Raw genomic sequence first — 24,865 nt, 5'->3', positions numbered from 1 at the left:
AGTGGAAAGAAACTAGGTTGTTGTTTACCAATGAATGTGTAAAATAGTGTTCCAGAACCAAAGAATCTATGATAACCAAACATCCTTTCACTTTCTCAAATTCCAGTATTTTCCCTCACATTTTGAGGAGGCACTCATCGTTTGTCTAAGCTCTCTTGACTACAAAGAAAAATCAGTTCTCATTGTCCCTACACACCACATGGGTGTGTAATGGAAGACACAGGTGGAATTCCTCACTAGCAGAATGGAGGTGTGACTGTACAGGAAATTTGCTTAACCAAACTAACTGAGCGATGTGACGCTGGGTATCTTCCCTATTGACTTAAAAGGAACCAAACCATACTTCCTGACTTTTGTTTAAATAACTCTGAATGTATCTTTAAGATCTGTGCCTTAGGCTTTGCTAGAACAAAAGAAAAATGCTGCGGCTGCCTCATCTGGCTGTGGCTGAATTGAGATGTTTGTCCCTTAAAGGACAGGGGCTGTGTGTTTGTTGTTCACAGCTTCATCCTGAGAGCCTGGCATAGGTACCCAGGACACAGTTGGCACTCAGCAGGTGTTTATTGAATAAATACATTAATTTTTCCTGAGAAGATGAGCTATTCATCATGGAGACTCACGCATGTGCTCACACGTGCTCGGCAGCTCACCCAAGTACTTCACAGTCTCCTTTACCTAGGGCCCACGATGACGAACTGTGATGTTTCATGAAGGAAGGTTTGCTGTTGATGTGGCTAAGAACAGGGGTAGGGAATACATGTATTTAATTTGGTATCCAAGGCATCTAACCTGATAATCTAGGTGTCTACTTCCCTTCCTTTATATAAACAGTATGATATGGTCATGTAAACCAGGGGTGTCCAAACTGTTTTCAACGTTTTTTACCAAGGGCCATATGCAGTAAAATACACAAACAGCAGGGCCACTCACTGGAGGTGAAGTACGTATTGCCTCACCTGGTTTATTTAAGTAAACTAAATATATTCTTGGAATTTGCTGCAGGCCAATTAACAATGGATTGCAGGCCGCAGTTGGCCCGCGGGCCACAGTTTTGACACCCCTAATGTAAACAGAAGAATTAGGACAGAGTGACTTAATGGCAACATTATGGCCTTGAGAAAACCCGGTTCCTTACCATTGTGACAAGACAATATAGAGGACTCAGGAAGATCATTCGTGGAGGGGTGGATTGAGGTCCTTCTGTTCTAGAGCTGGGGCTCGCTCTTGAGCACCAATGAGCCTTCAGTCATCGTGGCTATCAGCCTTATTCCCAGCCCCACCACTGAGGGGGTGGACCCACTTGTGGTCAAGGGTAACATGTAAATGAACAATTGTTACCAGGTAATGCCAGGACATAAGCCAAGGTGTGTGTGTGTGTGTGTGTGTGTGTGTGTGAGTGAGTGTGTATATGTTCTCGTGGGGAGGTGGGTGGAGCGTGGGAGGCGGAACACAGGCTCGGTTTCCCAGGACAACATAATGAAGAATAGAGGAAGATCAACTATTTCAAGCTTAAGGAAATAGTTTTCAAATTGAGAGTTGCCACTTGTTGCTAAGTTATAAAATCAATATAGTGGTTTGGAATCATCATTTTAAGCAAAATGAAGTAGACTAGAACACAATTAAAAAAAAGAAAAACGGTGCATCACATATAATAAAGGTAAATATTGTTTTGTGAAATTCTTGTTTCAGTTATATTTATGTGTATGTGCTCAGCCGTGATTTAAATTTATTTCTCGTGGATTACAGACAAAGATTTTAGGAGAGCTAGTCATAGAAACTAATATTTGCATACTTAAAATGAGCCAGGTACTGTTCTAAACTCTGTATATATATTAATCCATACAATTGCCATAACAGCACTATCAGGGAGGTACTATTATAAATTTTGCAGATGAGGAAACAAGTTGAAGATTACACGGCTGTTGAGTGATAGAGCCAGAACTCAACCTTAGGCATCTAACTGCGGAGCCTCCTCTCAACTATTCTATAGATCCCGTGCCTTAAACTTCAAGACAGAGATTTCTAGATTCTTTTCATAAGCCAGACTAACCACACTCTCAGCACCTCCTTTCTTGCTGTCACTGTCTTCCCTAGACATGGGTGCAAAACAAAAATATTTTAATGTATATGGCCTTTTTTCTTGAAAAAAAATGGGATTGTAAAATTAACTAGAAATAGACATCTACTGAAACATAGCATAGCATCAGGTTCTGTGCCCTCCATGATAGCATCAAAAAAAGTACCCACGGCCCCCTACCCACCCAGGAAAACTTGTAAAATTTTCCTCATCTGAGGTGGTTCCACCTAATTTATATACTAACCAGATAAACAAAACCTCAAAATTGTAGAATAGCAGTCAGAATTTACATGAAAAATTATGGGAGCCCAAGTAGGTGGCATGTATTTATATGTAAGATTCCTTGATTTTCGATACTTTAAAATGGAAGCACACCCTATGTAAGGTGAACGTGAAGTGTAATTTAAAGTAAAGTGGCCTGAGAAGGCCAACTACTTTTGAAGGAGACCCTCAACAATGGCTCTTGTAGGAGCCCTAATTTCTAAAACCAATCCAAGTATATGAAAACATATTCTTTGTTGGACTATGATTATTAATTGATAATATTTTAAGGTGATTCTGAATATGTTATTTGGTTATAGCCTTTCTTTGGGGAATAGCATGTTTTCTGTTCATTCTGGTTTTTATAGGTAGATGGGAAAGTCAGCATGAATGGAGAAACGGTTCACGGTGATGAGGAGGAGAAGGAAAGAGAGTGTCCCACGGTGACACTTGCCCCGTCGTTAACCAAATCTCAGATGTTTGAAGACGTGGCCAGAGTGCATGGGTCCCCAGTGGAGTTGAAACAAGACAACAATAGCATTGAGATCAACATAAAGAAGCCAAATTTTGTTCCCCAAGAACCGACAGTAAGAACCAAACATTATTTTCTTATTTGGGATAATTCCATTGTGAAAGAATCTACTTTTAAAAATAAGCCGGTCTTGATAATGATCATTTGTTTCTATGTGGGTGTAGTAGTTTGCTAGCGCTGCCATAACAAAGTACCACAAACTGAATGGCTTAAACGACAGAAACTGTCTCACAGAAGTCCAAAATCAAGATGTTGGCAGTGTTGGTTCCTTTGTTGGCTGTAAGGGAGAATCTATTCCATGCCTCCCGCTACCTTCTGATGGTTGCTAGCAATCTTTGGTATTCCTTCACTTGATGTATCCATCTTACCCTGATCTCTGCCTTCATCTTCACATGGCTCTCTCCTTACGTGCTTGTCTGTGTTTCGATTTCCCCTTTTTATAAGGACATCAGTTCATACTGGATTAGGGACCCACTCCGCTCCAGTACGACCTCAGCTTAACTAATTACATCTGTAACAATCCCATTTTCAAATAAGGTCACATTCTGAGGGATTAGAGGTTATGCCAACAACATACGAATTTGGGGCGGGGGACACAATTCAATACTAACAGTAGGTATAATATAACATGTAATATAAATTGGGAATAAGAAAAAATTTTCTTGTCTTCACATTATTGATGTCTAATCTTATAGAAAAGTAAATAAGTTTCTAAAATATCATTTTTTCTGTTTGTTCAGGACCCCATCAGACTTGTTAATACAGTTTGAAAATAACTGGTGCCATCAAAACCAGGATGGCTTTCTACCCTTGACAACATGTATAAAAGGGTATTATTTTTATTAGTTAAAAACACTCATTATAAACCAAACTAATTTTTTATTAGCTTAACCCCCTAAATTCAGAGCAATTAGTAGCATTATTGAATGGCCAAGATGAAAAATGTAGGATAATTCAAGAAGAGCAGAAACGAAAACTCAAAAGAACATTATATTTGCCGCTGTGGAGGATAAAATATTATAGGAAAGATTACACCTTCTTAAATCTCACACCAGAAAGGCTCATGCTGGTTTTGCTGATCAAACCCAAACTTTTACTACCACAGATGCAGCCGAGCTTTTGGGGTGCAAGATAGACTCTTTTCAATCCCATTTGTTCTCACCAGACGCTGGTGTCTGCAGTTTTAATTTATAGCATTTTGAGTTGGAGTTATATAGGATAAGGAAAACTGTCAGCATTTTCCCTCAGCACCTAGAAAGTTTTGGTCCAGAGGAAAACTTGTCTCCCAGCTCCATCTGAGATAGATGACCTAGCTAGCTAACCCCACCCAGCAGACTGGATATTCTTTCTCTTATCTCTGGGATTTGTCTTTTGAAAAAATAAAATATTTCTCAGAGGAGTTGAAAAGATGTAATTCTTTCCCACTGTGCTCAAGCCCTGTGGAAGAAATTCAGATCGGAATAGACCAAAAATAATTTCCTCAGCATGGTAACATGTCTGCTGGTCTCCAGGAGCAACGTTTTGTGATCCAGGCAAATGCTGAGTCTCGCAACCAGGAATTTCATTTCACTTTTCCCTTGCATAAATGTCACCGTCTCTGAAGAGTTCTTACAGATTATCACAAGATGGAATATTGAATTCTGCTAGTAGCGTGGAAACTTTCCCAGTAGAGTCAACATTGACTTACACTCTTAAATTTAATTAGAAGTTCCCCAAGTTCATTCGACATTTCAGTGGTGGAAGTGCTTTTCTAGGACAGTTAGTAATTCTGTTCTTATTTCTCTTGCCACACTTAATAAAGAGCATTTTCTAAGTTCCCTTCATAAACACCTTTCCCCGCCTCCATCCGGTTCCTATGTCAGGTCAGAGCTCTTCGTATGCACTATTGAGCACAACTCTTTCTCACTTACTTTGGAAGAGCAGCAATGTAGGTGCCACACTTGGCCCACGGCACATGCCACATAACAGAAGTATACAGGGCTTACTCAGGCCCAGACGATTACGTACGAGAACAAATCTGAAGGGCTCTGCTATCAGGCAGATACTTTCTACCTCTGCAGGTCTGCCCTCTGACCATTTGGTTGTGATGGTTTAGAGAACACTCTGCCTTTGGCTGAATAGATTTTATTCCTGACAGAAGTGAAAGGAGTAAGTGAAGAGACCAGATGGTATAAGGCATAACGTTCATATACCAACTATTTAATCTCTCTTGGTGTAAGTTTTTATTTTTAACCCTTTGGTGGAGTACAAAAGCTTTCCCTGTCTTATATGGAGACTTATGGTAGTAAGTACAGGACTCCAAAAACAGAAAAAAAGGGTGTTTTGTTTGTTTTTAGAGCCATAAGAGTGCCCTTTAAAATATGCTCATTCTCAATAATGACTAATTTCCTTATTTTTACAATGAGCAAAATAAACAGAAAATATTCTCTTTTAATGCTCAACATTTTCTACTTTAATTGTTGTACTGCCAAGCTCCCTAAAGGCAAACAGAAGACGTGAAAGATTTCCCATTGATTACATATCCCCAAAAGTATCGGACCTTAAGAGAAACAAAATTAGGTGATCTGAAAGAAAGAGGATTATTTGATACCGTGTAATGGAAAACCCAAACAAAAAGGTGCCTTGTGAACTTTCTTCCCAGAAACCAGCCTGATCCTGGGCAGACTCAAGATACAGGTCCAAATTCATGGAAAAGCCTGAGAGTCTCTTCCTCCAAGTATCTATTTCTTAGAAAAGCTGCCTAGTTTAGAGTAATTTCTAGTTTAATAAACCCTAGTGGTTCTGAATAGGTCATTCATTTACCCTGTGTCTAGCACTTTAGGCTGTTGAATTCACTATGACTCTCACCTTGTTTTCTGGGTAGATGACTACCTGTAAACTATGTCTGTTAGACCGTAAGCCAAGTTGTTAGCTGTACTACAAGAAATGTTGGCTCATTACAGAAACGCTCTTCATACTCGCTTACAACTTACGACACAAAGAGTTTTCCATTCAGAATGTGTTACCCCAAGAGTCATTCTAAAAGAATCTCTTCTCCAACAAACCTGCTCCTCATTATACTTCCTCCTCCATATTCCAAGAAAAGCATTTCTTGACAGTGTAACAGCCCGCATATTCCTGCTGCAACTGTGGAACTAATTGGTGATGGCAAAATATGGGGACCAGCATAAAATGTGGGGCCGCACTGCAGGGCCTCCCAGGGCTTGATCGCTGTTTGGATCTGATTTGCTGTTTCTAATTCATTTGCCCCATTCTATGGGGCTGTCAAAGGAATAGTGTTTTTCTCTTTAAATAGTGTCTTTCTTCCAAAAACTGCATTCCCAACAGATACACTTTTTTTACAGAGGAGTAGCCTCACCCACCACTAAAATGTCACAGTTCCTTCAGGGTGAGCTGGTACTGTTCAAAGGGCACAGCAGCAGTAGGCAGGGGAACGAATCCAAACTGTGAGGCAGAGCAGCAGAGAAGGGTGGCTGCAAGACTCCAGTTGGGGACAGGAGGAGGTCAGAGTGTCAGCCTTTTGTGCCGACACAACCACTTTTTTGCGACATTATGTCATCCCTTCAGTTTCCTTCTTCCTCATCTTTCTCATTCCAAACTCTTGGGACCATGGTTCTGTTATTTTAGAAATAGATTCTAAATTAAGTTAGGCTTGCTGTTGTTTTTTTTTTAAATACTCTGGCTGGATCTACTGATACCAGCAACCCCAGATTATCCTCCAATGAATCATCTCTAAGTGATGCAATTGTGATGCCCGTTACCTTGCCAATGCTTGCCTGCTAATTGATAAGCATGAATTAAGGACCTACTCTGTGCCTCATTTTTGAAATAAAAAAGAAAACCATTAACTTGCTGGGAAAGCAATTCATATAAAGCAAGTAGAATAAAACTGTATTTAATTAAGTGCTAGGTGATAGGGTCAGAAGACTAGAGGGATGTAAGATTAGAAAGAATAGCTATGATCATTATAGGTTGAGGTTAGTCGGGCAGGTCTTGTGTGGGATGTGGATTATGAAACTTGACCGTAAGTGCGGGACTTGCGTTTGAAATGCAGGAAGGAATTTGGTATTCCACATGTTGGGAATATTCTCCTATTCCTATATTCCACAGGTTGAGCATAGCAGAAACAAAGGCATGGGTGGTGAGGAGCCCACAAGAGCACCCAAAGGGTGATGAGGGTGACTAGATGGTGTACACTCCAGTCAGAGGGACAGGTTTCCCCCACCCCCTTCCGGTTATCCCTGCGATATTTCCCAGTTGAAACCTAACACTTTTTTTTTTTTTTTTTTTTTTTTTTCATTTTAAAACATTGGCTTCTGTAAGAAAATCTTGTCATAAAACAAATTCCTAGAATCCAGGATTGGTAGAGACTTTGGAAGGTCTTCTAATCTGAGGACTCATTTATCCTGTTTAGCGACCTACAGAAAGATGTTTTATGTCTCCCTTGAAGCTATTCCAGTGTGTTCTTGATCCACTGTAAGTTATATTTGAATTTAAATCTCTTCTTTCCTCGATGGTACCAAAAATGACCCTTTCCTAAAATACCTAAAGTACTCCATGCACTAGGTCAAAGATCACACCCCACCTGAGCAAGTTAAACTGTCTGAGCCTCAGTTTGTATTTAAAATAAGAAGAGTCAGAGTATACGCATTCAGTGGTTATTGTGAGAATTCATGTACATAGAGCACTTAGCATGATACAAAAGCAACTCAGACAGTGGTGCCCTTAAGTTATTTTTAATATTGTCATATAACAAACAAGAGAAAGAGAGTTACCGTATATTTTTCAGAAGCCTGGAAAGGTGATACGTGTAAAGTTTTTTTGGGGTTAAGGAAAGATCGACAAAATTGCCATCTTGAACAGATGTGAGTTACATACAAATGAGATGAATTCCTTGTCATCTTCCAACTCAGCTTGTCAGTTGTTCCAGTTGTAATTCTCTAAGAAACATTCAAGTGTGAACAGCTTTTTCCAGAAGACAATTGCCCGTGCACATGCCCACACGATTCTTCCTGCAGCTCTTTTTGCTTCTCTTATTGTTCACTTTTCCCCAATTTGGCTTCCCTCTGCAGCCAAGATCCCCAGGACACCCACTTATTGACCTCTGTGTCACTCCATCCCATGACCACTGATGAGCTTTCCCTTGCCAACTCATCCCACATGGTGTCGCATGTGCCCTCCCTGCCGCCCAGCACCTTCCCACCAGGTTTTTGGCAATTCTCCCTCATTGACCAGGGTAGAAACTCAGCTATTAGATACCTAAATTATTTCATCTGCTTTTCTCAAACTAAGAAGGTAGGTCTCTTTTTCCCACCTTGATAAAGCTCTAGGCCTTTTCCTGAAAATGCAGTACTTTCCTAATGTTTTCTGATCCAGGAAAACAGACAAGCAGATCTTTTTTGAAACATTTCATTTTGCAAAGACAGCAGTGTGAAGGCACTGGAGTCGGTGCTGTTTTCCTTATAACTGAGACCCACTGCAAATTCCTTCTAGACATCAAATGTCAACCAACATTTCTTTAGAAGCATGTATTCTCCATCTAGAAGTAATTGAAGACTATTAGATTTAATGGTCTTTAAAAGTCATTAAAGATCGTTAGGTACAGAAGCATTTATAGACGTCAAGAAAGTATCCATCAAGGACAATGAAAAAATCAAACCCAGCCCGTCTTACTTGGATCAGAGCCTCACGTTGTTGGTTTGAAAAGTTTAAGGCGAAAAGAAAAAGTTTAAGGAATGGAGAGGCTGATTCTTCATGTAGATCCTCTTTCATCCAGTGAAAATAGATATGTATTTGAAGGTATAAAAGTGAAAGGGGAAACACATGCATGGCATATGTGATACCTGGGCCAAGACATAAGTCGACTGATTTTTCCAGGCTCGTGTCCAGATAAGTTATTCAAGACTGGAGCCAGGAAATCACTCGGCGTCAGAGAATGGTAGCTCAGGAGAGGACCTTGGACATCATATCTTCCAGTCCTTAGAGGTTAAATGATCAGTCCGAGTTCTAGAAACGGGACCACCCACACCCTAGGTGTCTGACTGTTCTTGAACTCCTGCTTCATATTTCCAATTCATTCTCTCTGGGCCAGCCCACCAATAAGAGTCTTGTTAAAAATGAGCAGCCAGATGCCAGGTAGATTTTGTGGCTAGACCAGGTCCCTTTGAAGCCAGGAAACTGCCAACTCCCACCCGTGGCCTCAGGGCTAAGTCTGGCATCAGAGCCAGTTTGGATCCTGTTCTCAGTCAGGGGAAGCCAACTCCTGGCTTAGGCCCCTGTAACCTTTCTGTGCTGTCATTCATTTGTGTCCAGGGATCTGTTTTTATTTGTTTTCATTCTTGAGACTGTTACCGATTGGAGAATGGAAGGCCCCTCCTCTATTTAGCTGTAACCAAAGGAAAGTATGGGTCAGAAAGTGAATTTTCCAGCAAGGCAGGTTTGTTTCAGGCAAACCTCTGAGTCTATTAGGACTGGTTAAAACTGCCAATTTTGAACGCATCGCCTTTGAAATAATGATGTGAGTTCAAAAGTCACAAGCTTTCAGGATGGAGTGTCCAGATACAAGTTCATTAAACTGGTTTTGGAGAGTTCCCTTGATTACATGTATTCTATAGATATTGCAGAATACAGATAAATTATAAAGAAAATATAAACTACCTATTACTCCAGACACTCAGAAATTAATACTAAGACTTTTTTCCCCTACAAACCCCCCTCCTCTGGAAACCCACCCCAGGCAGCGCGGTGCCGCCTGTGGCTGGCGGTTAAAAGGGCCTGCGGGCAGAGAGCAGACAGCTCCAGTTATGCGCAAGCCCATGCTCTGGCGCTGCAGCCTGACAGCACCCCCATCCTGTCCCCCACCCCTGGCGACGTCACCGGCAAGTGCAGCCGAGGCTCAAAGGCAATGGGAATACTAAGATTTTTTTTTTTTTAATGAATATCCTTCTTCTCTTTTTCATAAAGTATTTTTTAAAATGGGCTCATGTTATTCAAATTGTATTGTAGCTTACTTTTTCTCTTCATTTTTCCTGAATATTTTGCTAGTAATCACCTGATTTTGATGAGTAGTATGTATGCATTTAAACAAAGCTTGAGAGCATAAATTTCACAAATAATGCATGGAATATGCCAGATACTGTACTAGACCCTTGCCCCACTCACAACCTGGACTGGATGGAAAGTCCAGAGATGACGTGATGGCTGGCGGCAGTCTGGCCTCAAGCCACCCTGGAAAGTGGAGACTTAGCTAAATTGCCTCCTGCCCTGAGAGCTTCTAGAGTTTTCATCAGAGAGTACAGAATAAACGAATGAGAGAGAGAATAGAAAGAGTGAGGTAGAATGGATAAGAATGTATGGAATGAAAAAGGCAGCTTGAATCATTTCAGCACTAAAACTAGGACTTTCAGATTCTAGATTGCTTCTTACTGAGCAGAACCTTTAAATTCCTGGGGACAGCTTTGTGGCTGCGCCTCCCAGCCCAGATGATTGGAGCACTGAGGTACCAACATAGGGCAGGGTTGCCGCCTCCCCTACTGGCGAGCAGTATGACCCTGGATAAGTCACTTAGGCTCCTAGGTCTCAGTTTCCTCACATGTATAAAGGGAATCATATTGGTACATATTTTATAAGCTTGCTCTGAGGATTAAGTGAGACAATCCATGTCAGGTACCCCAACAGTACTGACATACGGTAAATGCAGTAAATACTGATCATGGCTTCAGTAACCACAGTATGTGTACCCTTTAAAGCAGGGGTGTCCAAACTGCGGCCCGCGGGCCAACTTCGGTCTGCAATCCTTTTTTTATTGGCCCGCAGCAAATTCCAAAAATATATTTAGTTTACTTAAATAAACCAGGTGAGGCAATACGTACTTCACCTCGCATGAGTGGCCCGGCTGTTTGTGTATTTTACCGCATATGGCCCTTGGTAAAAAACGTTGAAAAAAGTTTGGACACCCCTGCTTTAAAGCATCATTTTAAGGGAAGATAAATCGGGCCATCTGGGAGCTCAGTATCTGAGTGATAAGTCATATAGAAATGCATTAAGAAATGTGAAAAATCTTGAAAGTGGAAGTTCTCCATTAGTCACGCATAAGTAAAATATTATTGGAATGTGGTGTGCTGGTAAAATAATTCTTAGTGAAATAGTGCTTGAGGATTTTGTCTCCTTTGCATTATAAATTATGTCTAAAGGACTTCAAGAATTGTCTTATTTCATTGATTCCAAGTGACATACTTTCCACATTTGAAGATCTCTATATCAGGATAAATCTTATATTCAATAGCGTGTGATATTCAGCAGTGTGTTTACTTTCTTAGTAGTACCTAAAATAATACAACTTAAAATTGATTGCATCTGAGATTTAATAAAATATGTCCAATTCTTTGTTTATTTGGGGCTGGGGAAGCTTTCGCTTGTTTTTTGTAGTTATTTATTTTATTTCTAGTAATTGAAAACACCAGTGTTCTCAAGAGCATTGTTCATCAATATTTAGCTGCAAATTTCTTTCCTAACCTTAGTTTCCTATAATCTAACCTATTTGGGGGGAGAAACCTAAAAATCAATATTGGTGACAGTATTTTATACATTAATATCAAAGCAAAAAATACTGTCATATATTAATATTTCTCCGTGTGTATATGGAGCACTTTAGATTATAAAACCCAGCTTATTCTCTTGTAATGTTAGACTGGCTACTTGATCTTCAAATGCTACTATCTTAGCAGTCGTTAATGTAACAATGTAAACACACACACAACATAGATATGTAACAAATATAATAAAAGAGACTTCAGTTTATTTAACAATTTCCACTTATTAAATCTCTTAAAAGGGTTCAATTCAGGCTTGTTGATATAGTAAAAATTTATAAAATCCATTAAATAATATAAATGTGATGCTTATTTCCTGCCTAGAGTTTTAAAAGTGCATTTTAAGTTAATATTATGTTCTTCCAGAATTGATACATGTTTATCCATCATTAGAAAATGCTTATCTAATTATAAGGATTTCAAAACTACCCCATCCTCCAAAAGAAAAAGTATCTTTTTGCCACTGGATGCTATTGTAAAATCTTTTAGAAGCTTGAAAAGCATGTTGCTTAAAGTCGTCTTGTGTATTTATTTTTTCGACTATAGTTGACATGCAGTATTATTTTATATTAGTTTCAGGTGTACAGCACAGTGGTTAGACATATGTATAATTTATGAAGTGATCCCCCCAATAAGTCTAGTACCCACCTGGCACTATCCATAGTTATTACAATATTATTGACTATATTTCCTATGCTTTACTTTACATCCCCGTGACTATTTTCTAACTACCAGTTTGTACTTCTTAATCTCTTCACCTCTTCCACCCAGCCCCCAACTCCCCTCCCATCTGGCAACCGTCAGTTTGTTCTCTGTATCTATGAGTCCATTTCTGTTTATTTTGTTCTTTAGAGTCCACATATAAGTGAGATCATATGGTATTTCTCTCTCTGTGTCTAACTTATTTCACTTACCATAATATTCTCTAGGTCCATCCACGTTGTTGCAAATAGTTAAATTTCATTTTTTTATGGCTGAGTGATATTTCATTGTGTGTGTATGTGTATATACATACCAGAAATTCTTTATCCAATCATCTGTTGATGGGCATTTCCATTGCTTCCATATCTTGGCTATTGTGAATAGCACTGCAGTGAAAATAGGGTTGCATATATCTTTTCGAATTAGTGTTTTGGATTTCTTTGGATAAATACCCAGGAGTGGAATTGCTGGGTCATAAGGTAGTTCTACCTTTAATTTTGGGGGGAACCACCATACTGTTTTCCATAGTAGCTGCACCAATTTGCTATCCCACAAGGGTTCCCTTTCCTCCATACCCTCACCAACACTTGTTTGTTGATTTATTGATGATAGCCATTCTGACAGGTGTGAGGTAATATCTCATTGTGGTTTTAGTTTGCATTTCTCTGATGATTAGTGACACTGAACACCTTTTCATATGTATATTGGCCATCTGTATGTCCTCATGGAGAAATGTCTGTTGAGGTCCTCTGCCCATTTTTTAATTGGATTGTTTGTTTCTTTGGTGTTGAGTTGTATGAGTTTTTTAATAAATTTTGGAAATTAACCCCTTATCAGAGACATCATTGGCAAATATCTTCTCCCATTCATTAGGATGTCTTTTCATTTTGTTGATAGTTTCCTTTGCTGTGAAAAACTTTTTAGTTTGATGTAGTCCCATTTCTTAATTTTTTTCTTTTGTTTTCCTTGCCTGAGGAGATATATCAGCTAAAATATCACTAATGGCAGTGTCAGAGTTTACTTCCTATGTTTTCTTCTAGTTTTATGGTTTGGGGTCTTATTTAAGTCTTTAATCCATCTTGAGTTTCCTGTATATGGAGTAAGAAGGTGGTCCAGTTTCTTTTTCTTTTTCTTTTTTTTTTTTTGCCTGTGTATGTCCAGTTTTCCCATCACCATTTATTGAATAGACTGTCTTTACCCCAATATAAGTTCTTGCCTCCTTTGTTATAGATTAAGTGACCACATAGTGGATTTATTTCTGGGCTCTCTGTTCTGTTCCATTGATCTATGTGTCTGTTTGTATGCCAATACCCTGCAGTTTTGATTACTATGGTTTTGTAGTATCGTTTGATATCAGGTAGCATGATACCTCCAGCTTTGTTCTTCTTTCACAAGATTGCCATGGCTATATGAGGTCTTTCATGGTTCTATATAAATTTTAGGATTATTTGTTCTAGTTCTGTGAAAAATGCCATTGATATTTTGATAGGGAGTGTATTGAATCTATATATTGCTTTGGGTAGTGCAGAAATTTTATCTATATTAATTCTTCCTATTCATGAGCGTGGTATATGCTTCCATTTATTTGTATCTTCTTCAATTTCTTTCTTTAGTGCTTTATAATTTTCCAAGTGCAGGTCTTTTACCTCTTTGGTGAAATTTATTCCTAGGAATTTTAATTTTTTGATGCAATTGTAAATGGGATTGTTTTCTTAATTTTTCTTTCTGCTAGTTTTCTGTTGGTGTATAAAAATGCAACTGATTTCTGAATATTTTGTATCCTGCTACTGAATTCAGTCATCAGTTCTAACAGTTTTTGTGCGTGTGTGTGGATTCTTTAGAGTTCTATATATATAGCATCATGTCATCTGCAAATAATGGCAATTTTACTTCTTCCTTTCCAATTTGGATGTCTTTTGTTTCTTTTTCTTGTCTGATGCTATGGTTAGGACTTCCAATACTATGTTGAATAAAAGTGGTGAAAGTGGACATCCTTGTCTTGTTCCTGATCATAAGGAGACTATTTTAGCTTTTCCCCATTGAGTGTGATGTTGGCTGTGTGTTTGTCATATAGGGGCTTTATTTTGTTGGAATATGTTCCCTCTATTCCCACTTTGTTGGGGGGTTTTATCATAAATCAGTGCTGGATTTTGTCATATGCTTTTTCTGCATCTATTGATATGATCATATGATTTTTATCTTTCATTTTGTTTATGTGATATATCATGTTCATTGATTTGCAGATATTAAACCAACGTTGCATCCCAAGAATAAGTCCCACTGGATCATGGTCTGTGCTCATTTTACTGTTGAATTCAGCTTGCTAATATTTTGTTGAGGATTTTTGCAGCTGTATTCATCAGAGATATCGGCCTATAGTTTTCTTTTTCTGTAATGTCTTTCTGGTTTTGGAATTAGGGTAATGGTGGCCTCATATAATGAGCTTGGGAGCCTTTTATCCTCTTGAATTTTTTGGAATAGTGTGAGAAGAATAGGTGTTGATTCTTCTTTGAATGCTTGGTAAAATTCACCTGTGAAAACATCTGATCCAGGACTTCTGTTTGTTCGGAGATCTTTGATTACTCATTCTGTTTTATTAGTAGTAATCGATCTGTTCAGGTTTTCTGTTTCTTCTTGATTCAGCCTTGGAAGACTATATGCTTCTAAGAATTAATCCATTTCTTCCATATTGTCTAATTTGTTGATGTATAATTGCTGGTAGTATTTTCTTATGTTTTTTTTTGTTTGTTTGTTTGTATTTTTGTGGTGCCCGTTGTCATTTCTTCTCTTTCATTTGTGATTTTATTTGGGTCCTCTCTTTTTCTTGATGAGTCTGGTTAAAGGCTTATCAATTTTGTTTTTTCAAAGAACCAGCTCTTGGTTTCATTGATCTTTTGTATTGTTTTTTTAGACTATTTCATTTATTTCCACTCTGACCTTTATTATTTCCTTTCTTCTCACTTTGGGCTTTGTTTGCTGTTTTTTTCCAAGTCCCTTTAAGTGTAAAGTTAAATTGTTTATTTGAGATTTTTCTTCTTTCTTGAGGTAGGCCTGCATTGCTATGAATTTCCCTCTGAGGACTGCTTTCACTGTCTCCCATGGATTTGGGGGCCATTATGTCTTCATTTTCGTTTCTCCCTAGGTATCTTTTGACTTCTTCATTGATCTCGTTGTTAACCCACTCATTGTTTAGTAGCATGTTATTTAGCCTCCATATGTTTGTGTGTTTTTAGGATTTTTTTTGGTTTGTTTGTCTTTTTGTAATTGATTTCTAGTTTTATACCATTACGGTCAGAGAGGACGCTTCACATGATTTCAATGTTCTTGAATTTATTGAGACTTGTTTTGTGGTAACATGTGGTCCATCTTGGAAAATGTTTCATGTGCACTTGAAAATAATGTGTATTCTGCTGCTTTGGGGTGAAATGCTCTAAAAATATCAATTAAATCCATTTGGTCTAGTATGTCATTTAAGGCCGCTGTTTCTTTGTTGATTCTCTGTCTAGAAGATCTGTCCATTGGGGTCAATGGGTTGTTAAAATCCCCTACTATGATTTTATTACTGTCCATCTCTCCTTTTATGTTGGCCAATATTTGTTTTATATATTTAGGTGCTCCTATTTTGGGTGCATAGATGTTTACTAGGGTTATATCCTCCTGTTGGATTGACCCATTTATCATTATGTAATGTTTTTCTTTGTCCCTTATTATAGTCTTTGTTTTAAAATTATTTTGTCCAATATAAGTATTGCTACCCAAGGTTTTTTTCATTTCAATTTGCATGAAATATGATTTTCCTTCCTTTTATTTTCAGTCTATGTGTGTCTTTCTATCTGAGATGGCTCTCTTGTAGCCAGTATATATATATATGAGTCTTGTTTCCTTATTCATTCAGCTACGTATGTCTTTTGATTAGAGCATTTGACCCACTTACATTTAAAGTGATTATTGATAGGTACATAGTTATTGCCATTTTATTATTCATATTTTTTATTTTTGTGTGGTTTTTTCCCCCTTCTTCTTCTTCTTAAAGAAGTCCTTTTAACATTTCTTTTAATACTGAATTCCTTTCTTTTTTTTTTTTTTTTTTTTTTTTTTTTGGTCTGGGAAGCTCTTTATCTCTCCTTCAGTTTTAAATGATATCCTTTCTGGGTAGAGTGGTCTTGGTTTTAGGTCCTTGCTTTTCATGACTTTGAATACTTCATGTCACTCCCCACTGGCAACAAAGTTTCTTTTGAGAAAACAGCTCATAGTCCATTGGGACTATGAGCTGTTTTTGTTTTTGTTTTTACCTCCCTTGAAGGTAACTAGTTGTCTTTCTCTTGCTACTTTTTAGGTTTCTCTTTTTGCTTTTTAATTATGGTGTGCCTTTGCCATTTTAATTATGATGTGTCTTGGTGTGGGCCTCTTTGGGTTCACCTTGTTTGGGACTTTCTGCATTTCCTGGCCTTGTATGTCTATTTCCTTTGTCAGGTTAGGGAATTTTTCAGTTATTATTTCTTCAAACAGGTTCTTGATCCTTTGTTCCCTCTCTTCTTCTTCTGGAACTCCTATGATGCAAATGTTGTTATACTTGATGTTCCAGAGATGCCTGAAACTATCTTTGGGGTTTTATTTTTTTTATTCTTTTTTTCTTTTTGTTGTTCCGATTGGGTGTTTTCTCCTGCCTTGTCTTCCAAATCACTGATTTGATCCTTTGTTTCATCTAGCCTGCTGTTGATTCCTTCTAGTGTGTTCTTCATTTCAGTTGTTATATTCTTCATTTCTGGCTGATTCTTTTTTATGGTTTCTGTGTCCTTTTTAATGCTTACTATGTCTTTGTTGAAGTTCTCACTAAGTTCCTTCAGCATTCTTATAACCAGTATTTTGAATTCTGTCCTGTCTGCATTTGTTTCTATGTATTATGTAGGTCTCCTATTTCTCTCAGTCTTCATACGGTGGCTTGACGTAGTAGGTGTCCTGTGGGGTCCAGTGGCACAGTCTCTCTGATCCCAGCACTGTGTGCTCCAGGAGTGTCCCTTGTGTGGTTTGTGTGCCCTCCTGTTGTAGTTGAGCCTTCATTGTTTCTGTCATGTCAGTGGGTAGGATTGACTCTCAGGCTGACTAGCTATGAGAATTGGCTATGCCCACAGTGTATGAGCTGCAGTGTGGGGGCTGACCCCTCATACAGGCATTTACCCCACAGGCTCTTGTGCCTGTTGAGACCACCCTTTGGGTGTGCTGCTGTGGGAATGATCGGGTGGTGCTCTGTTTTGGTCAGAAGCCAGCCTCTGGGTGTGTTGTTTCTGTTGCCTCTTGGGAGGGGCTCTGTGTAAGCCTGGTTCAACCATTGCCTGTAACCAGCCCAGGGCTACTTGGTAGCAGCTACACAGCTATATGTGATTGGTTGCTGCCTTTGCTGGACCTGGAGGCATGTGGGGTGACTTCATTGTGAACCGAGGCTGGCTGCCACAAGTTTCGGGTGTGGGGAAGCTTAGCAAAAGGCCCAGCGTCCCTCTACATCTCTTGCCACCTGCCCATAAGGCTCAGCCACTGAAAGAGCCTCCTTAGATGCTTGGGTCTGGGCTGGTTGCCCTGGTGCTGACTGTGCCTCTGGTGCTGTTCCGAGAGTTGGGTGGGGCAGAGTCCCAGGGAGTCACTGGTGTGGGGCGGGTGGTGTTCACAAGATTAATGCAGATTCAGGTCTTGCGCCCGTGCCAAGCTTGTGGCTATTCTGGGAACCGCCCAGAGAATGCCATGGCCAGCTGCTGCTCGCTTCAGCCTTCAGATTCCTGAGATCTATCCAAGAAAGGCTGCAGCATGATCTGGGGTGACTTCCCATCACCAAAAGTGTCCCAGGCAGCCACACAAGCCACAATGGGCCATCTGCTGCTGAAAAAGCCTCCAGCAGTGTGCGGGGTAGGGTTGGTTACCCAGGAGCTGAGAGTGCCCCCAGCAATGCCATGGTAGGTTGGCAGGGTAGGGTCCCAGTGAGTCCCCAGGGTGGGATGCATGGAGTTCACTAGGCTGGTGTGGCCTCAGATTTGGCCATGTGGGGGAGGGCTCAACACAGGAAAGATGGCACCACCCGTAGGCTACACTTGAGGTGGGCTCCACACAGGGATAGTGGTGGCTGTCCCTCTAGCTCTCACTCTGATGCTACACAACTCATTGTTTCCCTGTATGTCTCTCGCACCTCTTCAGTTACTGCCTCTCCGATAGAGCCCAGGGTAAGTGCCTACAAGTGAGTGAGTTTGTGCATAGCCCCTTTAAGAGGACATCTGGGTTTCCAGCCACCTTCCATCTCACTGGGATGGGTGGAATCCTCATGATTTTCATAGCCAGAAATTGTGGGGACTCCTCTTCCAAGCACTGGATTGCTGGGCTGGGGAACCCACTCTGAGGCTGGGACCCCTCATGCTTCAGGGGGAACCTCCACTGACAAAGTATCCCTCCTGATGCCAACCACTACCCGTGGGTGTGGGGTCAGTCTGTTTTGTGTCTCCACCCTTCCTACCAGTCTCAATGTGGGCTCTTCTCTATATCCTTAGTTATGGGGGTTCTGTTCAGCGGGTCTTCAGATGGTTCTAGAGGTTGATTGTTCTATAATTTAGTTGTAATTTTAATGTGGTCATGGAGGTGGCAGGCACAACTTTTACCTATTCCGCCATCTTTTTCCACCTGTTTTTTGTGTATATATATATTTTTTAAAGATTTTATTGGGGGAGGGGAACAGGACTTTATTGGGGAACAGTGTGTACTTCCAGGCCTTTTTTCCAAGTCAAGTTGTTGTCCTTTCAATCTTAGTTGTGGAGGGTGCTGTTCAGCTTCAAGTTGTTGTCCTTTCAGTCTTAGTTGTGGAGGGTGCAGCTCAGCTCCAGGTCCAGTTCCATTTCTAGTTGCAGGGGGCACAGCCCACCATCCCTTGCGGGACTCGAACCAGGAACCTTGTGGTTGAGAGGACGCACTCCAACCAACTGAGCCATCCCGGAGCTCAGTGGCAGCTCAGCTCAAGGTGCCGTGTTGAATCTTAGTTGCAGAGGGCGCTGCCCACCATCCCTTGTGGGACTCGAGGAGTTGAACCGGCAACCTTGTGGTTGAGAGCCTACTGGCCCATGTGGGAATCGAACCGGCAGGCTTTGGAGTTAGGAGCATAGAGCTCTAACCACCTGCGCCACCGGGCCGACCCTGTATATTTTTTTAAACACAGAAAACTTGCAAGTAATTTTTATTTTTTTATATTAGTTTTTTCCCCCCAATTTATTTATTACACATAACATAAAATGTATTATCTTAACCATTTTTAAGTGTACAGTTAAGTGATGTTAAATATGCTCAAATTGTGTAACTATCACCACTATCCATCTCCAGACTCTTCATCTTGCAAAACTGAAACTGCATACCCATTAAAAAACTCCTCACAGCCCCTTTCCCCAAACCCTGGCAATGACTATTCTACTTTTTCTTTCTCCCATGCCCAAGCCTCTGGTTACTACCATTCTAATCTCTATTGCCCTGAGTTTGGTGTTTTTTAATTTTAATTTTTTAGATTCTCCATATAACTGAGATCATGAAATATGTGTCTTTCTGTGCTTGGCTTATTTCACTTAGCATAATGCATGTCAGCTTCACCCATGTTGTCAAAAATGGCAAATTTCTTTCTTTTGTAAGGCTCCATAATATTCCATTGTGTGTGTGTGTGTGTGTGTGTGTGTGTGCGCGCGCGCACACACTATATAATATATTAACATTTGTATATATACAAATTATATCTATTGTATATATTAATATTTAATATTAATATATAGTAATATAAATATACGTGGGTATAAACTATATAAATAATGTATATGCATAACATAAATAATATATATGTACATATAGCTCACATTTTCTCTATGTATTTATCCACCAACATTTAGGTAGTTTCCATGTCTTGGCTATTGTGAATAATGCTGCAGTGAACATGGGAGTGGAGATATCTCTTTGAGATACTGATTTCATTTTCTTTATATATATATATGTGTATATATATATATATATATATATATATATATGTATGTATGTATACATATATATGTATACAAAAGTGGGATTGTTGGATCAAATGATAGTTCTATTTTTAATTTTTTGAGGAAACTTCATACTATTTTCCATAATGGCTGTACCAGTTTACATTTCCACCATGGGTTTACAAGGGCTCCCTTTTTGCTACATCTTCAACAACACTTATCTTTTGACTTTGATAATAGCCATTCCTGACAGGTGTGAGGTGATGTCTCATTGTGGTTTTGATTTCCCTGATTATTAGTGATGTTAGGCGTCTTTTTGTATACCTTTAGCCATCTGTATTTCTTCTTTGCAAAAATGTCTATTCAGTTACTTTGCCCATTTTTTTTTTAATTGGGTTATTTCCTTTTATTTGTTATTGAGTTGTAAGATTCCTTATGTATTTTGGATATTAACCCCTTATCAGAATAGGATTTACAAACATTTTCTCCTGTTCTGTAGATTGCCTTCTTGTGTTAATTACTTTCTTTGCTGTGCAAAAACTGTTTCGTTTGATGTAATCTCATTAGTTTATTTTTGCTTTTGTTGCCCATGCTTTTGGTGTCAAATACAAAAATAATTGCTAAGACCAATGCCAAGGAGCTTTCCTCTGTTTTCTTCAGGGAGTTTTATTGTTTCGGGTCTTCTATTTAAGTCTTTACTCCATTTAGACATTGACTTTTGTGCATGGTATGAATCCAGTTTTATTCTTTTGCATGTAGATATTCATTCAGTTTTACCAGCACTATTTATTGAAGAGACTATCCTTTACCATTTTGTATTCTTGGTGCCTTTGTCACAAATAGCTAACCATAAAAGTGTGGATTAATTTCTGGGCTCTCTATTCTTTTCCATTCATCTATGTGTTGTTGTTTTTTTTATGCCAGTACCATACTGTTTTGATTACCATAACTTGGTAATGTAGTTTGAAATCTGGAAGTGTGATGCCTCCAGTTTTGTTCTTGCTCTCAAGCTTGCTTTAGCTATTTGGGGTCTTCTGTATTCCATATGAATTTCAGGGTTCTTTTATTTCTGTGAAAAATACCATTGGAATTTTTAATGGGATTGCATTGAACTATAGATTGCTTTAGGTAGTTTGGACATTTTAACAATATTAACTCTTCCAATCCATGGACACAAAATATCTTAGTGTTTATTTGTGTCTTCTTCAATTTCTTTCATCAGCATTTTGTAGCTTTCAGTGTACGGATCTTTTACCTCCATGTTTAAATTTATTTCTAAGTTTTTTATTCTTTTTGATGCTATTATGAGATTGTTTTCTTAATATCTTTTTAAGATAATCATATATTGATTTTATATCCTGCAACTTTACTGAATTCATTTGTTTTAAAGTTGTTTGGTGGAGCCTTAGGGTTTTCTGTATATAAGATCATGCCATCTGCAAACAGAAACAATTTCACTTCTTCCTTTCCAATTTAGATGCCTTTTATTTCTTTTTCCTGCCTAATTGATCTGGCTAGGACTTCCAGTATAATGTTGAATAGAAGTGGTGAGAGTGGGCACCCTTGCCTTGTTCCTGATCTTAGAAGAAAAGCTGCCATATTTTCCCTATTAAGTATGACATTAGTTGTGAGCTTGTCAAATATGGCCTTTATTATTTTAAAGTACCTTCTTCTATACCTAATTTGTTGAGAGTTTTTACATGAAATGGTGTTGAATTTTGTCAAATTCCTTTTCTTCGTCTATTTAGATGATCATATGATTTTATCCTTCTATTAATATTGTATATCACATTTATTGATTTGCGTATGTTGAGCCATTCTTCCCTCCATTCATAAAGTTTTTTTTTTTTTTTTTTTAAAGAATGCAGTGACCATTTCCACCAATGCCTTAACTTGAAAGGGCTTTCATTTTGGTTGCTTGGAAGGCAAATTTTGATTTATAGGTAAAATGTATGTACTTATGAGAGATCAATAAATCCATAGCTTTTTGAGAACCCATGGGGATATTTTATAAAGTATTTAATAATGCCTTTCCTGAAACCAAATTTAGTCTTTATTTTAAAACTTTTAGAGTTTATAAAATATTTCATTCACACTTTAAAAAATTCAACTTTATCCCTTTACAATAAGACATTACTGCTAACAAACACAATAGTCATTAACTTGTTCTCTTTGATTGTTGGGGGATATAGTCTAGTAAGTATTTGATTCAACCTTTCATTTACTTTTATCAAGCAAATACTATAACATCAGTGAGAGAATTTTGGAATGCACTTTGGAATCAATTGGCTCCCAACTAAAGATCATGTAAAATGACACTGACTTTGTTTCTTGATTACAGAAGCAAGACATAGCCATTGTGGAACATTTTGGAATACAGAAAATATATTTAAAAAGAAAAAGGCATCAAAAATTTAAGCACATTAACCATAATCACTATTAACATTTGAATGTGTTTCCTTAATTTCTTCTTATATACACTTTATATATGTATTAATAGGAATATTTGTGCATTCATATAGCATATATAAAATCTTATATATAGGTATTATATTGTATATACAGTTTACATTTTTAACTTAAGATTCGATCATAAATACTTACACATATCATTAATTATTGTTCAATACCTTTTTTATTACTGCATAATATTTCCTTTTATGGACACTGTCATTCATTCAACCATTCCTTAATTGTTGGACATTTAGATTGATCCAAATTCTTTTAATATTATAAATTCCATCAAGCATAAAACTGATACAGTTGAGGTACTACTGAGGGAGGAAAACACAAACATAAAGTAATAAACGGAAGCACTAATGAGAGAGATGTGCCAAGTGGATGAGACAGTAAGATCCCAACCAGAGTAAGTCCTTAGTGACAGAATACGGGAGTAACGGTGAAACTGGGCCCTAGCTGTAGAAACAGAAAGGGAGAGATGCATATGGAAACTTGTGTTAGAACCTGGGCAGGTCTTGGCAAATGATGGACACTTGTGAGGTATGAGTTAAGAAACACTTCAAAGTTTAATTTGTGTGATGGGGAAAACTAATGCCATAAACAGAAAGCATAAGATTTGGAGGAGGGGCTTGTTTGAAGGTAACTTTTAGCATGTTGCGTGTGAGCCTTGACATTGATGGTCAGCTCAGCAGAAGTGAAGTGCTGATGAACTCTCAGGGCTAGAGATGAAACTATATGTCACAAATGAATAGACAACTTAATGTCAAACCCAAGTGAATAATTGATACATTTAAGGGCGGTTCAGCACACGGGGAGGAAAATAGTTGAAGTTTTTAGCAATGACCCATATTCTTATGAAAAGAAAAGCAATAAGAACCAGTAAGAGAAGCGAGGTGGGGGGAGAGAGAGAGAGAGAAAGAGAGAGAGAGAGTGAAAGAGAGAGAGAGAGAGTGAAAGAGAGAGAGAGAATACATGAATGAATGAGAGTTTGGGTAAAAGAGTTGTTAAGATCCCAGGAAGGAAGAGAACATCAGTAATAAATTGCACAATGCTAAGAACCTAAGACCCACTGGCATCTATGCTGAAGACGAGCTACTGAGAGGTTAATTGTAACCTTAAAGAAAATTTTCTACCCCCACTGGTGATATGATCCCAAGCCAATTTTAAAGGTGCTTGGAGTAAGTGGGTTTTAACTATGATTTTGAAACTTTGGTGGTGAAAGAAAGGAAAAAGCGGGGCTATGCCTCTGAGGCAGCCAGAGGAGGGGTGGGGGTAGTGGGTGTGTGTGTGCTGCTTCAGCATCTCTGTTCTCCTTCACAGAATGTCTCCTTCCACCACGTCCAGCCCTTCACCATAAAGCTGCCTAAGAAATAGAAAAGAACGAATTCATATAAGGCAACTCGCCTTGTTAGCCTGTTTGAAAAAAAGAAAGAAAGAAAGCCTTTACCTTTTAGACTCTAAAAAATGTAGAGCTTTCAAAGGGATCATTTATTCAAGGGGGGGGGGAATCTTTTTTTCAGGCAACAACTGAGGAAACTGAACCAAACAGTCAAGAAGATGAGAATGATGGTGAAAAACCAGAAAAAGGGAATACAGAACTTGCCTCCTCAGGTTTGTTTCATAACAGACTAGTTTTATGGTAAATCATGACATAATGGAAATAGAGGCAAGGATTTCTCCTACTGAGCCATAGACAGGTAGTTAGTCAGGCTCCGTAACAGGTGTGGTTGGGCTGCCATCTAGAGGCTTCCTGTGGAAATTCTGACCATATGCTTTATCTTGCTGTAAAAACAGGAGCCCATGATTTTTTGCTACCTGTTTTGTTTTGCTGGGTTTTTTTTCTTTCAGAAGCTGTATCTCTATTATCATAGAGAAGATTATATTTCCCCAAATAAATGATGCTAAAAACTGAGGGCCATATTTTAACACAGTAACAGCAATAGACAAAAATGTGTCATAAAAATAGACACTGAAATAATAAGCTGGTGAAGTTTGAAAGAATAAAGTAATGCCACAAATATGTGAGCAGGAATAGAGACCCCGTTCCCTAACGTAATGTTTCTCAATACTTATAACATATTTCTTCTTTTGATAAGCATAAAAACCTCTTACCCTCTTTTTATGCCAAATTATTTTTAAATGGCATTTTAAAAGAAATTAAATGTCATAACTAAAAATTTTAGCATATGCCTTTTCAAACTAGATTACACCTCTTCATTTTGATATGCCCCTTCAAGTGGTGACTTTTCCA

The 24,865-nt window shown here is 38.5% G+C and overlaps 1 protein-coding gene and 1 non-coding gene across 11 annotated transcripts in view; one reads left to right on the top strand and one right to left on the bottom strand.

Annotated features, from left to right (window-relative positions):
- The window catches only part of LIMCH1 (LIM and calponin homology domains 1), a 348,428-nt gene that overhangs the window by 289,082 nt on the left and 34,481 nt on the right, over positions 1-24,865 (top strand). For all 10 annotated transcript variants that reach the window (XM_074324616.2, XM_088789955.1, XM_074324612.2 and 7 more), the window contains 2 exons: positions 2,707-2,925; positions 24,135-24,225. In XM_074324616.2, coding sequence (XP_074180717.2) covers positions 2,707-2,925; positions 24,135-24,225 — 310 coding nt within the window. The remainder of the gene's footprint in view (positions 1-2,706; positions 2,926-24,134; positions 24,226-24,865) is intronic.
- LOC141570296 (small nucleolar RNA SNORA76) lies at positions 9,620-9,778 on the bottom strand. The gene has a single exon (XR_012494301.1). It is a non-coding gene; the product is annotated as a small nucleolar RNA SNORA76 (small nucleolar RNA).

The sequence above is a fragment of the Rhinolophus sinicus genome, chromosome 1, assembly GCF_057876585.1.
Source record: "Rhinolophus sinicus isolate RSI-liver-muscle chromosome 1, RSI-T2T, whole genome shotgun sequence".
NCBI classification, from domain to species: Eukaryota; Metazoa; Chordata; class Mammalia; order Chiroptera; family Rhinolophidae; genus Rhinolophus; species Rhinolophus sinicus.
The sequence above is the reverse complement of the archived record's forward strand: the minus strand, read 5'-3'. Positions and strand labels throughout refer to the sequence as shown.